The 16,121-nt window shown below is 44.7% G+C and overlaps 1 protein-coding gene across 6 annotated transcripts in view; it reads right to left on the bottom strand.

The window, feature by feature from the left end:
• LOC132391632 (dihydropyrimidinase-related protein 2) overlaps positions 1–16,121 on the bottom strand; it is an 83,490-nt gene that overhangs the window by 31,335 nt on the left and 36,034 nt on the right. For all 6 annotated transcript variants that reach the window (XM_059965075.1, XM_059965083.1, XM_059965110.1 and 3 more), the window contains exons 4-8: positions 12,481–12,645; positions 9,356–9,417; positions 9,179–9,259; positions 5,058–5,126; positions 1,606–1,726 (exon numbers count right to left, since the gene is read on the bottom strand). In XM_059965075.1, the coding sequence (XP_059821058.1) occupies positions 1,606–1,726; positions 5,058–5,126; positions 9,179–9,259; positions 9,356–9,417; positions 12,481–12,645 (498 nt within the window). The remainder of the gene's footprint in view (positions 1–1,605; positions 1,727–5,057; positions 5,127–9,178; positions 9,260–9,355; positions 9,418–12,480; positions 12,646–16,121) is intronic.

Raw genomic sequence — 16,121 nt, 5'->3', positions numbered from 1 at the left:
GCAGCACCTCTTGCTACTTAGAGAGCCCAGAATTAGTATCTGTAACCTCCATATGCTGCAGCCCATACAAATTTTCAGAGACAAGTAATTTACTTTCAATTTCTTAAGCATCAGCTGCACTATTGAAAGTCTATTCTTGGGAATGTTAGCGAATGCCCTTCAGAATTCTATATATTTGGCAGCCAAATACTGTACATTCAGTGGCCACTTTATTAGCTACCTCCTGTAGCTAATGAAGTAGCCACTCTGGGTAAGGTCGTGATCCTTGTTGTTACGTGAATGAAGTCATCAGAGAAAATTACTGGTAGATACAAGGAACTGCTTTATTCGACAAAACAAGGTACAGCAGGAACCATATGGAGACTCTTCCGTTTGAAAGGTCTCCTGGCCCAACGTGGGGCTCAATATTTTCTTTGCCAAACATCAAAGGACAATTCCATATTTACAGTGTATGGACAGTGCTTTCTTTGAAACTACATACAACCTTCACAACTCCTGGATCCACATCCACACCACATACATGCAAATAAATTTTAATCAGCATTGTCTGGTCTGGGATTCGCAGCTTTTAGGAACGCATTGTTCAGAGTTGCACTACAAATTAAATCCACAATACATTTTCTGAAGTGAAGACAGGCAGCCAAAGTTAATGCTAACTGTATATGTCCTAAACTCAAAAATCGCTCTGTCTTCCGCTGCTGTATCCCATCTACTTCGATCAGTGGGTTGTGCATTCAGATATGCTCTTTTGCACACTTCTATTGTAACACATAGTTATTTGAGTTACTACTGCCTTCCTGTTAACTAGAAGCAGACTGGCCATTCTCCTCTGACCTCTTTCGTGAACAAGGCCGCTTTGCCCACAGAACTGCCGCTCATTGGGTGATTTTTGTTTTTTTTGCACATCCTCTGTAAAGGCCAGAGACAGTCGTGCGTGGAAATCCCAGGAGACCAGCAGTTTCTAAAATACTCAAGCCACCCTATCTGGCACCGACAATCATTCCACAGTCAAAGTCACTTCGATCACATTTCTTCTCCATGCTGATGTTTGATCTGAACAATTGAACCTCTTGACCATGAATGAATGCTTTGGTGCACTAAGTTGCTACCGCATTGTTGGCTGATTGAATATCTGCATTAACAAGATGTACAGGAAGACTGAATAAAGTGGCCACTGAGCGTACATTCACTTGTTCATTCTTTTCAAAAAAGAATTAGTCCTTATCATCACTATGGTCATGTAAAAACTTGAACCATAATTATACAATCATAACTGCAGAATGGTCCAGAGTTTAGATCAGGGGTTCCCAATCTGGGGCCCACCGACCCTTCAGTTAAAGGCATCAAAAAGGTTGGGAATCCCTGTTTAGATGTTTCTAAAGAGATAGGGAGGGAGGTAGAAGAGGTGGAGGAGTGGCATTGCTAATTAGGGACAGTGTCACAGTTGAAGAAAGGGAGGAGGTCATGGAGAGATTGTCTACTGAGTCAGAAACAGAAAAAGTTGCAATCAATCTATTTTAATATTTGTATCACTATTTCACAAGATCTCAAGGTGGGATTCAAAAACACGGAGTCTGAATTTAGCTGAGCATCACAACCACTCACCTTTCTTCCTGGCCTGGGCGATGATATCAGCTGCTGCCTTGCTCATTACCTTGGTCACATAGAGCGGGCAGTTAGTTTGATTGGCTATAGTGATGGCCCGATTCACTGCTTCCGCCTCCACCTGTGGAGATACAGAGAACATCCTGATGACAGCATGTTGCCACCATTTTCTGAGCCTCTACTCTCTAGAATGGTGGGGGGGGGGGGGGTGAGATCTCATCAAAACCTGTCAACTGTGGAAAAGCCTACATAGAGTAAATGTGGAGAAGGTGCTTCCTGGAGTGGAGGAGTCTAGGTCCAGAGGTTACAGTCTCAAAATAGAAGAATGTCTCTTTAGAACAGGGATGGGGGGGGAATTTCTTTAACCAGAGGAATTCATTGTCTCAGACAGCTTGGAGGCCAAGTCAGTGGATATATTAAAAGCACAGGTTAATAGCTTAATTAGTAGGTGTGTCAAAGGTTATGGAGTTAAGTCAGGAGAATGGGTTGAGAAGGATAACAATTCAGCAATGATGGAAAGGTGAATCAGATGCGTTAGGCCGAATGGCCTAATTCTACTCCAATGTCTTATGGTCCCAACATCCATGACCAAGGGAGACCACTCAGTCCATCATTAGACTGGTCTGCCCAACCTGACTCCACACTGAAAGTGGAACAAACAGATATAGTGAGTGCATTTAGAATTCCAGAAAGCATTGCATCGGAGGCCACGTTAGATATTGTTGCACAGATACACTGACGTCGGAGAAAATACAATGGCTGGGATAAGAGAGTGGACAGTCAGTCAGGATGAATGGATTACTTGCAGATTGACTTACAGTAGCTGGTCTGGTACCATAGGGACTAATACTGGACACTCAAGTCTTTATAATCATTAAATTGGTAAATTGGTTTATTATTGTCATTTTTATTTATTTATAGAGATATAGTGTTAAGCAGGATCAGCCAGCCCTTTGAGCTGCCCAGCAATTCCTCTGGTTTAATCACAGCCTAACCGTGGGACAACTTAGAATGACCTACCAACCTGCCCTTCTTTGAACTGTGGGTGGAAACCGGAGCACCCGGAGGAAACTCACGCAGTCACAGGAAGAATGTAGAAACTCCTTACAGGCAGCGGGCGGGAATTGATCATGGGTGGCCAGTACGGCGAAGCCTTGTGCTAACCACTACACTGCCATGCTGTATAGGTACAAGGAGAAACTTGGTTTTGTATGCCATCCATAATTTCACTACCTCAGCACTGAGGTAGTACAAGGGAAAACAAGATCAAAATGCAGAGTATAGTGTTACAATTACTGAGAAAGTGCAGTGCAGGTAGACAATAAGGTGCAATGCCGTAATGAGGAAGACTGCAAGGTCAAGAATCCATCCTATCGCACCAGGGGACCATTCAATAGTTTTGTAACAGTGGGACAGAAGCTGTCCTTGAGCCTGGTGATACAGGATTTTATATCTTCTGCCCGACTGGTTGGGGGAGGGGAGAGGATTATGAAGAGATAGCATCCAGGCTGTGTGGGGCAAGGTAATGGATCATGCTGGCTGCTTTACCAAAGCCACAGAAAGTGTAGCTTGCGAGATTCAAGGAGAAATTGAAGAGCTTGCAAAGGGATATGGATAAGAGAGGGGAAAGATGAAGGATTGATGAATGTATATTTTGATCACGTGTTTTTTGGGGCAACTGAGCGATCTGGCACTTTTACTGTCTCCAGGGGAATTTACCATGATAGAGAATGGACTGTGTGGCCTAATGCCAGAGCATGAACCCACAATCAGCTCTAGTTCTCATTGATTAAAGTGCTGAGCCTGCACTTGACCGGTCTCCCTCTCCCCCTTGCTCTCTGCCTGCCAGAGGAAGGTGCAAGGTGTTGGGCAAGGTCTGATCGGTGCGGTGCGTGGATTAGGCTCCAGTTTAGAGGTCTCTGCCATTCATGTTATATGCGTTTCTTGTCGCTCTTTTTTATTGCTATGGTGTAGAATTTTAATCGGGGTGCAGTCAACAAATGACACAGCACTAAATTGAATGGAAATAAACTGTGAACATTCCTAGAATGTTTCAAGGACTATGAGGCTTGCTGTTTAATATCCTGTGTGTCATTCGCTCATTTTTTGTGGTTTGCACAATTTGCTTGTTTTTATGTGTGTTGGGTGTTTGACAGTGGTGTTTCTTTGTTTCATGGCTGTCTGCAGGAAGATGAATCTCAGGGGTCTATACTGCATACATACTTTGACAATAAATGTACTTTGAATCTTTAAAGTATAATGTGGGAAACTGTAAGATTATCCTTCCTGAAAGGACAAATGAAAACAGCAGTTATCATTCAAATGAGTTGAAAAATTCAGAATATTGTGGTACAGTCGTCCTAGTACCTGGAAACAAACAGCAATAACATTCAGATACAACGGATAATTCAGAAAGCCAATAGGGCAACATAGTGGCACAACTAATATATCCACAACAAGAGAAAGTCTGCAGATGCTGGAAAGGCAGAGCAACACGCACAAAATGCTGGAGAAACTCAGCAGGTTAAGCAGCGTCTATGGAAGTGAATAATCAGTCAATGTTTCAGGCCGAGTCTCAAGAGTCCTGAAGAAGGGCCTCAGCCCGAAACTTCCACTGTTTATTAATTTCCATAGATGCTGCCTGATCCGCTGAGTTCCTCCAGCATTTTGTGTAATATATCCACAGCAGTGAAACTCAAGGTACTGAGTCCAACCCTCACCTCCAGTCTCTGTAAAGTCTGAACCTTCTCTCACACATTATATTGATCTATTGGCTGATCTAAGTCGCCCCCTGATGTGTGTGTGAACAGTAGATTCTGAAGGGAACTGTGGAAACTGCCATCACTTTATATACATATAGTCTACATATATCCTCCAAGAGGACCACAACTATGTTGTGGTTTGGAGGCCTGCGTGCCTCAATGACCCGCAGAGCTATGTTGGCTGGAGTCAGGGCTTTATGCTTTGGCTCTTGGTAGGGTCACCCATGCCAAACAGGTCAAAGGGAACTTGCACAACTGACAGTAGTGCAAACCGAGCTACAGACACAATGAATGAAGTTCTGAACACCGCCAGAAATGGAGGACTTTCATTGCTGCCCTAACAGGCTTAACAGTCAGTAGAGAGTATCCATGTACATAAGGTAATTTTACATATACAATATATAGCCACACTCAGAAGTTACCTGTACATTAAGTTTTATAGGATTGCTTTTATATTTAGAGCTTTTTTTAAATTATAGTTTTCTTTATGTGTTTTTTTAGGCTGTATTAGATCTGGCGAAATAACTATTTTGTTCTCCTTTACATGCGTGTAATCAAGAATGACAATAAATTATCTTGAAAGGTGGGGGAATTAAATTAAGATTAGTGTAAATGGGACTTCGATGGTTGCCGAGACTCAGTGGACTGACGAGCCCATTTCAACATGCTTCTCCGATGATAAACACTTACCTCTTCTGGTCGGCTCAGCACGTGGCCTTCGGGCCCAGTGATACCCAGAGCAAGAATTCTCTGCTGTTCCTGGAATGGGAAGCACAGGGGTTAAGGTACAGTCAATGCAAGGTTTGCAATATTATTAGGACTGCTGGAGAAGAAAGGACTACGGCTACTGAAATCTGAAGGCAGAAAGCAAGCTGCAGGAGGAGCTCAGTGGGTCAGGTAGCAAGAGTGTGTACCGGGGGTAGGGTGCAAGGGGCAAGTGGGAAATGGTCATTAGGCATTTCGGGGCGACATCCTTCGCCTGACTGGCGAATTCCAGTCTAGGTGAACGACCTGAGCCCAAAACATCAACTGTCTGCATAGGGTGACGCGGTAGCGTAACGGCTAAAGTAATGCTTTGTAGTGCCAGGGTTGCTGATCAAGGTTCATTTCCCACCTGTCCGTAAGGAATTTGTACATTCCCCCCCGTGGGTGCTGCAGCTTCCTCCCACTCCAAAGACGTGTGTGTTAGGAAATTGTGGGCATGCTGTGTTGACGCCAAAAGCATGGCAATGCTTGCGGGCTGCCCCCCAGCACGTCACGTCCTCAGACTCTGCTGGTCATTGATGCCAGTGACGCCATTTCATGGTACGTTCCCATGTACATGTGAAAAATAAACTTTGTCTGTAATTGTTCCTTTTCCCTCCAAAGACACCCCTGCTGGAGCTCTTCAGGAACTGTCCTAGGCCCAGTCATCTTGAGCTGCTTTGCTATTGACCTTCTGTCCATTACAAGATCAAAAGCTGGGGTGGAGGAGTGGAAAATGACACTCAGTGAGCGTGTAATATTACAGTTCCAGTGACAGCTCATCAGCAATAAAGCAGCCCACACCTATATGCAGAAAGACCTACACTACATTCAGACATGGGTTGATAAGACAACTGTGCTGCTCCAAAGAGTGCTAAATGAGGTCATTATTACCCTCAGCCATTAGACTCTATAATGAGTCAACCTACAGCCAGTGAAGTGGTAACCCCCTCCTGTCAGGCTGTATGTGGTAACTTATTTTTTAGTCTTTCTACTTCTCTTTTAATATTTATATCTGTGTGCTTATAATCCTAATGTGACACTGTAATTTCCTTTGGGATCAATAAAGTATCTATCTATAAGTCGCCACATGCCAGGCACCAACGGCCTCCCACTTGACATCTGTTGTTGGCACACAGCAGATGGCACCAGTCATTACTGCCGCCGTACTGCACCAGCAACCCTGTGTTTGATCCCAATCTCAGTTGTTGCAAAGAGATTACAGGTCCTCCCCATGACCTCATAGGTTTCCTCTGGATTCTTCAGTTTCTCCCACATCGCAAAGATACACTGGTAGGTTGATGGGAAGTTGTAAGTTGTCCCTAGTGTGGATGAGTTGCAGGAGAATTGGGCGAAGCTTATGGGCACATAAGGGACAACAGGTCACAGGGAAACAAATTACAGGAATGAGAAGGATGGGACTTCTCTGAGACAGTACAGACTTAATGGGCCAAATGTCTTCTTTCTAGGTATTATGGAAATGGGAGGCATTAATAAATGTCCATGGGATCATTATTAACCTGGCTACAAGTGCAGGTCAAACGTTGGGATGTCCTGACATCCCAAAGGCACTACAGTCAGGAGCGTAATAGAATACTTTTCACATCCTTGGACAAATACAGGTCCATAAACACTCAGGAAACCCACATGACTGCATCTGAAAAACAGACCCTCATAAACTGCTCATGAGCAAAAAGTTAGGAATACAAGTACAATGTTAGCGTTGTACAAAGGGCGCTGACCTGGGATTAAGTGGGCAATTACATTGGAATATCATTAACACCACACCTCAGGTACAATGAAGAGTTCAGTTTTCCATACCCAATGAAGAAAATGGACTCTGAAAAGAATTGAACAACCATTCACCAGATTGCTTCCTAGATCTGAATGATCCTCTTCCTAACGCAAGCAGAAGGCAAAGGGTTGCTCAATCGTAGAATATATTCAAGGCAGTTGAATAAACAAGAAAGGCATCACAGTGGCAGAGGTAACAGTGTTTCTGCTTCACAGCCCCCATGATGCAGGTTCAATCCTGACCTCGGGTTGCACGCCCTCCCTGTGACCATGTGGATTTTCACTGGATGCTGCAGGTTCCTCCCACACTTCAAAGGTTAGTTTGCCACTGTAAATTGCTTCTGGAGTGCAAGCCAGTTGTAGAATATGGAGGAAGTTAATGAGAAGGTGGGGAGAATGAAATTATTGCTGGACAGGTGGAAATAGATGGTTGATAGCGTAGACTTGGTGAGCTAAAGGTCCTGCTTCTATGTTCCATGCCTTTGTGATGGACCAAATCTTGGGAAACTAAGAGGATATCAAAGGTATGGTATCAGGAAGGAAAGTAAACAAGCCAAATCAATTTAGTTTCTACAGAATGGCACAGCAAGTTCACGGTGCTGACTCCCCTAACACTACTTTCCCTTGTATTCCTATTGATTACTCAGTCACGTAAAGTTCACCCGTCTTCTACAGAGACATTGTGAAAACTCTTCAGAATAAATGCCTGGGAGTGCTCAGTGCCCTCTAAAGTTCACCAAGTTAAAGCCAACCTATGGATCAATTTCTACTATGAATTCAGATCCATTTGAGAATCGGAGGTACAGGTCGGTGGAGTTGGATTGGAAATCAGAAGCGGTCAGTCCAATAGCTGAAGGATCTAGCTTTGATCTTCTCATCGTATGAACATCTCCTATTTCCCCACCAACCATCTCTCGGCTATCAGAAGTGAGAGGAGGATCTTGTTCACCTGGGTAAGTGGGCTAAGAAATGGCAAATAGAATTTAAATCAGGTTAGTGCAAGGTCCTCCAAGAGGGTTGTCCCTTGTCATAGGGTTTGGAGGCGTGTAGGCCTCAATGACCCAGATATCCATGTTGGCTGGAGTCAGGGCCTTGCACTTTGACTCTTGATAGGGTCACTCATGAACAGGTCAAAGGGTAGAGGTCAGACCAAGAGCAGTCCACCAGTCCTCCAAGTTCAGGGTTAACAATCCTGACTGGTGAAAAACAAAACTTACGGAAATATCAATTAACATTCATTACTTCTACATCTGTGTGTGAATGTATGGACAGACAGAGATGGAGGACCTTCACTGCTACACTAAATGCCAGCAGTGTAATGGGCAGTAAGCAAGTGAGGTAGTGCAAAGTATTATAGTTTAGGAAGACAAATGAAGGTAGGACTTTCATGGTGAACAGTAAGGTTATGGGGAGTGTTGTTAAACAAAGGAACATAAAGAGTGGAAGCACACAGTTCTCTGAAAGTGGCACCACAGGTAGACAGGCTAGTGGAGAAGGTGTTCGGCATGCTGGCCTTCATCAGTCAAGGCATCAAATGTAGAAGCTGGGAGGTTATGTTGCTGTTGGGCAAGACCTAGGCCATATTTTCAGTTTTTGTCACCCAGCTACAGGAAATTTGACATGCAGAGGGGGTTCACAAGGACGTTGCCAGGACTTGATGAACCAATTTACGTTGAGAAGTTGAGCAGGTTGGGTCTATATTCATTGGTGTGTAGGAGAGTAAGAAGTTCTCTTACGGAGGAGTATAAAATTGTGCAGAGCATATATAGAATAGTACAGCACAGAAATAGGCCCTTCGGCCCATCTAGTCTGTGCCAAGACATTTAGGGTGGATGCACAGAGCCTTTTTCCCAGGAGTGGGGAAATGAAGGAGTAGAAGGGGTAAATTTAGGGTGAATGCAGATAAATTTAATAGGAACCCGAGGGGCAATTTTTCCACCCAGAGGGCAGTCCAGATATGAAATGAGCTGCTGAAGGAAGTAGCTGAGGGAGGTATATTAAGAACATTTAAAAGACACTTGCACAGGTCCATGGATAGAAAAGGTTTGGAGGCATATGGGCCAAAAGGCAGACAAATCAGACCACCTTAGATGGGAATCTTATTCAGCACAGATCAGATGAAATCTCTAGTTAATGCGAGTCCACTGCCATCTGATCAATCCAGTGAACTATAAAATGGAGATGGCAGCGTCTCACTTCCACCTCATCTGTTTCAGATAACCGTACACTGACATTCCCCCCCCCCCACCCCTGACCCGACCCAGCTGCCGTACCTCAGCAATAATGTCACCGTTTTCAGCATGAACTTGGGCAATGGCGCCCATGTCACGGATCGCACTCAGAGCTTCGTACATCTGTGAGAACACAAAGGAAGCCAATTAAGATATGAGGTACCGAGGAGAGGTACGATGCTTTCCAGAATGGCTGTGCCATTAACGTTGTGATCTCACCTGGGCATCGGAGAGCTGGTAGCGTTCTTTGTAAGCCATGTAGATAAGGAAAGAGTTCACACCTAGTGAAAAGGAGTGGGAAAAGTAGGAGATGATTTTGTTGGATGGCTGAAGTTAAGTCAATAAACTGCATTACAATCCTGGGCAGATGCAATGATAGACCAATGAATGGCGATCCTACAAGACATAGGAACAGAACTAGGCCATTTAGTCCATTGAGTCTACTCCATCATTTCATCAGGACTCTCAACCCCAGTCTCCTGCCTTCTCCGCATAACCTTTGACTCCCTTACTATTGTGCCAGAAGGGCCTACTCCACCATGTATTGCCAAATAAATAATCAAGAACCTGTCAAACTCCATTTTCAATGTACCCACTCAGTTGGCCTCCACATCCATCCTTGGCATTGAATTCCACAGATTCACCACCCTCTGGCTAAAGGAATCCCTGTTCTATAGGAATACAAGGTTGCATGTACACTGAATTGTGACAGTTTACTCTGGGTCATATCTTGTCAGGGTGTTTGTATTCCCTCCCTTCAATCATCTACATTGACCATGGACTCTTGATAGCAAGAAACTACCTTCGGTATGGTCACGTGTAACAAGGTACAGAGAAAAGCTTATCTTGCATACTGTTATACAGATCAAATCACCGCACAATGCATTGGTCCGAACAAGGCAGAACAACAACAATGCAGAATAAAGTGTAAAAGCCACCAAAAAATATGCAGTGTATGTAAATGATAAAGTTCAAGATAATGCATAACAAGGTAGATTGTGAAGCCAAGAGTCCATCTGATTGTAAAGACCCGTTGATAATAGTGGGATAGAAGCTGTCCTTGAGTCTGGAGGTGCCCGTTTTCAGGCTTCTGCATCTCTGCCTGCTGATCAACTCTGATCAATAGCCTGCAACTTCCTATTCGGAGTTGAGTTTTTGGAATGCCTGCACGACCTTGCATTTTTGTGGTGCAAACTGAAGTCTGGAAGGTGTGGGATGGTTGCTCCACAGCAACTACAGGCTGAATGGCGGCAACGGGACTCAGGCCTGAGAGCGGGGAAACGAGCCAATGTTTGGCCATTGCTGGAACGGGTACAGGTTTAATGGATGAGGCAGGCCCAGGCCCGAGAGCGATTCAAAGCAGTAGGGTCAGTTCCAAGAGCGAGGAACAACCCAGTGTTTGGCTGATTTAAGCACAAGGTCAGATTGAAAAGATCAGGGTGTTGGAGCTGGGTCCGAGACTGAGAGCAATGAATGATCCACTGCTTGGCCAGACCAGATCTGGTGTCGGGACCAGAGGCAAGGAACTGGCTGGGGTTCAGCTCCCTGCTTGGTGCAGCTTACTCATCTCTGCACTGAATTGAGACTGTGGCCTCAATAAAGGGCTCCTGGATCCGCTGTGGCTGGCTTCGTAGCTGTGAACTCACTTTTGTGGACTTTATTTCTTAATGTTATTTGCTCACTTTTTTTGTTTGCACGGTTTGCTTTTTTTTGCACTTTGGGTGCATAATAGTCTTTCGTTTTAATGGGTTTCTGTGTTTCGTGGCTGGCTGTAAGGAGACAAATCTCAAGGTTATATAATGTATATGTACTTCAATAATAAATGTACTTTGAATTTTGGGAGGGGGGAGAGAGAGAATGTACAGGATGGGTGGGGTCTTGGATTATGTTAGCTGCTTTAATGAAGCAGTGAGAAGTGTACACAGAGACCATGGAGGGGAGGGCCGGAGGTTTCCGTGATGTGCTGAGCTGTGTCCACAACTCTCTGCAGTTTCCTGTAGCCACGTGCAGAGCAGTTGCCCAACTAAGCCATTAAGCATCCAAACAGAATGCTTACGCAGTTTCTACATTCTTTTCCTCCTACATATAAACACCACTACAACTAGCTAGAAGGACAACACCGTTGGCATGGATGAGATGGACCAAATGGCCTAGCCTTTCAACTCAAGAGCTCAAGTGTCCCATTTCTAAACTGAACTCACAGGACAATCCTTAATGTTGAGCTCTCCGCACTGGCCCATGGGACTGCATCTCCCCGGAGTCAGACAGGTTATAGATGCAAGTCCCCCCTTCCAAAGCCATGACTTCAGTGATGCCGGCTCCACACTTCAGTGAAGTAGTGGAAATGCTACACTGCTGGAGATGATGTCCTACAGAAGAAACGTCGTCACCAACTCAACCGAGCTTAAGGTACTTATTCCTCATTTCAGAGACAACCCATTAACAACCATGTTTTTTTTAAACTGGAGCTTGCCCATGTGCATATTAATTGCTGCATTCCCTGCAGTGACTTCCTGCATTGGCTGCAAAGCTCCAGTCGACAGCACACTCTAAAGAAATCTCCATCGCAGTCTCCACTCAAGCACTAATGAAGAGTCTTCATCCCAAAGCAGTAACTCTTCATACAGATGCCGCCTGACCTGCCGGGGTGGGGTTCTGGCACTTTATGTGTCAGTTCCACCCAAGTGTTCATACTCAGCATCAAAACTTAGTGAAGTGAGAAGCTGTGGAGTGCACAGTGACAGAGTCTAAATTCTCCAATCACCGACCTATGCGAAGGGATGGCTGTGGGACATGGGCCAAACAAGAGCAAACTAGACCAGCTTAGGCTCGAATCTGGTTGGGATGGGTTTATCAGACCGAAGGGCCTGTTTCCAGGCTGTACAACTCTGCGATGCCTGCACCCCCAATTACAGAGACCCCTTCCATTTATTTTTTTTTATATAAGCAGGGTACGTCACTAAAGTGCAGAGATGTTCTCTGCACAACCTTGCATACAACGTAGAACAGCACAGGCCCTTCCACTCATGAAAGGGTGCCTGCACTTTAACCTACTCTAAGATCAATCTAACCCTCCCCTCTGACACAGACTTCCATTTTTCTTTCAACCATGTGCCTATCTGAGAGTCTCTTAAATGTCCCTAATGTATTTGCCACGTATATCACCCGCGGCAACGCATCCCATACACCCACCACTCCATTAAAAAACCTGACTCTGACATTCCACTCCCATTATGCTATCATCCAAACACCTTAAAGTTAGCCCTCCCCCCACCCATGCAGGCCTCAGAGTGTTTTCCCCTTCACGCTGACACTCTAGGCTCTTCCTTGGCCCACAGACTCACCATGCTCCTTCACCAGGAACTCCATCTCCTCCTGCAGGCCTTTGTACCACTCAGTGATGTCGACGTGGAGCGAGTAGTCACAGCAGGACTTGTTGTCCGCCCAGTCTCTCCACTGCTCGATCGCTGTGATCAGGCTGACCCCAGACTCCACCAGCACGTGGTCAACTGAAATGAACAATGCCTCATGTTAACCATGCACAGACAGAGCAGTACAGTAGCACAACAATGAGACACTGGACTGACAGCCTAATCTCATCCAAGTGACACGATTTCAAATCCTACCACACCACCTCAGAAGTTCAATTCAAGGATTTATATCAATAAAACTACGGTCAGTTAAAATGTTTACCAATATCCTTTGGAGAAGGAAATCGGCTGTCCTTACTTGGCCTAGTCCGAACACAACTCAGACTCAACATTGTAGAAAGTGCAGTAACTACTGATGACACCCGTGATGTTTACCTGCTCACCTCCCCATGAAGGGATAATTGACTGAAGAGCAGGAGAATTCATTCCAAGTTACTAAAGCAAGGGCTGGAATTTCTGGAAGCAATTCAGAAGGCACAGGGTCCCAAAGAGGAAGAAGTAAGGGAAAGGTGATACAATTGTAGCTAACAGGAGAAGTCAAAGCCAACATCAAAGCCAAAGAGAGGGCATACAATAGGCCAAAGATTAGTGGGACTGGTAAGCTTTTAAAACCCAACAGAAGGCAACTAAAAATTCATGAAGAAGATAAAGATGTAATAGGAAAGTAAGCTAGTCAATAATGTTAGAGGAGACCAAAACTTTCTTCAGATACACAAAGTGTAAAAGAGAAGCGAGTGTGGACATCAGACCGCTGGAAAACAATGCTGGAGAGGTTTGATAGGGGACAAGGAAATGGCAGGTGAAGATTGGCATCAGTCTTCACTGTGGAAGACACTAGCAGTACGGTGTAAGCTTCAGGTGTCAGGCTTCATGAAGGGTGTGGAGTTACGATAACTAAAGAGGTTCTTGCTAAACTGAAAGATCTGAAGGTAGATAGCTCACCTAGACCAGTTGGTGTACACCCCAGGGTTCTGAAAAAGGTGGCTGATGAGATTGTGATGATCTTTCAAAAATCACTAGATTCTGGAATGGTTCCAGAAGACTGGAAAATTGCAAATGTCACTCCACTCTTCAAGCAGAGAGAAAGCTTGAAGAGTGGAAATTATAGGCCAGTTAGTCTGACCTCAGTGGTTGGGAAGATATTGGAGTCGATTATTAAAGATAAGATCTCAGGGTACTTGGAGGCACATGATAAAACAGGCTGTAGTCAGTATGGTTTCCTCAAGGGAAAATTTTGCCTGACAAATATGTTGGAATTCTTTTAATAAATAACAAGCAGGATAGACAAAGGAGAATCAGTTGATGCTGTGTACTTGGATTTTCAGAAGGGCTTTGACAAGCAGCCTCATGAGTCCATTGAATTGCAGAAAAGATTCTAGCACGGAAAAAGCAGTGGCTGATTGGCAGGACTCAAAGAGTGGGAATAAAGGGAACCTTGTCTGACTGGTTGCTGGTACCTAGTGGTGTCCCAAAGGGGTCCGTGTTGGGACCAGTTCTTTTTACATTATATGTCCATGATCTGGCTGATGGGATCGATGTCTTTGTTGCAAAGCTTGCAGATGATATGAAGATAAGTGAAGGGACAAGTAGTTTTGAGGAAGTAGAGAGGCTACAGAAGGACTTAGGTTAGGAGAATGGGCAAAGAAATAGCAGATGGATTACAGTGTCAGGAAGTGTATGGTCATACACTTGAGTAGAAGAAATGAAAGGGTTGACTATTTTCTAAATGGAGAGAAAACACAAAACAAAAGAGATACAAAGGGACTTGGGAGTCCTTGTGCAGGATTCCCCAAAGGTTGACTTGCAGGTTGAGTCTGTGGTGAGGAAGGCAAGTGCAATGTTAGTATTCATTTCAAAAGGACTAGAATATAAAAGCAAGGATGTAATGTTGAGACTTTATAAAGCACTGGTGAGGCCTCACTTGGAGTACTGTGAGCAGTTTGAGGCCTTTTGTCTTAGAAAGGATGTTCTGAAACTGGAGAGGGTTCAAAGGAGGTTCACAAAAATTATTCCAGAATTAAATAGCTTGTCATATGAAAAGCATTTGATGGCTCTAGGCCTGTATTCACTAGAATTCAAAAGAATGAGTGGTGACCTCATTGAAAACTATCAAATGGTGAAAGGCCTTGATAGAGTAGATGTAGAGTGGATGATTCCTATGGTGGGAGAATTTAAGTCCAGAGGACACGGCGTCAAAATAGAGGGGTGTCCTTTTAGAACAGAGATAAGGAGGAATTTCTTTAGCCAGAGAGTGGTGAATCTGTGGAATTCTTTGCCACAACAACTGTGGAGGCAAAGTGTTTAAGGCAGAGGTTGATAAATTATTGATTGACAAGGGCGTGAAGAGATATGGGGAGACGGCAGAAGAGTAGGGCTGAGAGGAAAATTGGAGCAGCCACGATGAAATGGCAGAGCAGTCTTCATGGGCCAAATGGCCTAACTCTGCTCCTTTATCTGGTCTAATGGGAAAACACACCCTCTGGACAAGGAGCTTGATGGCTTTTGGGAGAGAAGTGATGGATGGATGGACAGAAAGACAAAACATCATGGCTCTTCAATTGAAGGACTATAATCGACCTGTTCTCTGACCAAAGACAGCCTTATAAGACACAAGAGGAAACAATCCCTTATGAAGACACTTATATAATTGTCAGTGCTGTTATTGAGGGAGGCAAAACATAGTTACCACAAGGACATCATTCCACCCATTGACCAAAAGACATAGGAGCAGATTAGACCATTCAGACCATCAAGTCGGATCCACCGTTCCATAATGACTGATTTATTATCATTCGCCTACCTTCTCCCCAAATCCTTTGGCACCCTGATAAAACATGAACCTATCAGCCTTCATTTTCAATATGTCCAATGTCTTGGTCTCCACAGCCAACTGTGGCAATTAATTCCACAGATTCACCACCGATTGGAAACGGACGAAGCACGGAGAAACATCAGGAAATTCCAGGAAGACCTCCTTCGTTGCTGCTGCTGCTGTGAGGTCCGGGTCTCTGCTGGGAAGAATAGGCCCCCAGTCCTCGGGGTCACGTTGCCGATGGCCGTTGGCGGGGCCGTCTTAATACACTCGGCAGAGGATGGAGCTCGGAGAAGCTGTGCCGGAGGGGATGGTCATCGGCTTGGAGGTTCGACGGACACAGATCGCTTTCAGTGTGTGCTGTGTCTGCGAGGCTGGTTTCATCGGAGCTTCCATTGTATGCTGTGTCTGCGAGGCTGAGTCAGGCGGCACCTTGGAAGTCCATAGTGGGGGTATTCCCTTCTGCCGCCGGCGTGGGATGGCGAGTCTGTCAGGACCCTGGGGACTTGTGGAAACTGTGGTGATTTCTTTTGAACTTACAGTCCTTTAACATCTTAGACTATTTTTACTGTGCTCATAGTCTGGTTTTTTTTTTATCAATTATTCTATTGTTTGCACTGTTGTAACTATATGTTGTAATTATGTGGTTTTGTGCAAGTCTTGTAGCTTTAGTTTTTGGTCTTGTTTTTGTCTGGTGGATTTGGAGCTCCTTTCCGGGGAACACACTAAACGGTAGAGCGAT

The sequence above is a fragment of the Hypanus sabinus genome, chromosome 1 (genome assembly GCF_030144855.1).
Source record: "Hypanus sabinus isolate sHypSab1 chromosome 1, sHypSab1.hap1, whole genome shotgun sequence".
In the NCBI taxonomy this organism is placed as follows: Eukaryota; Metazoa; Chordata; class Chondrichthyes; order Myliobatiformes; family Dasyatidae; genus Hypanus; species Hypanus sabinus.
The sequence above is the reverse complement of the archived record's forward strand: the minus strand, read 5'-3'. Positions and strand labels throughout refer to the sequence as shown.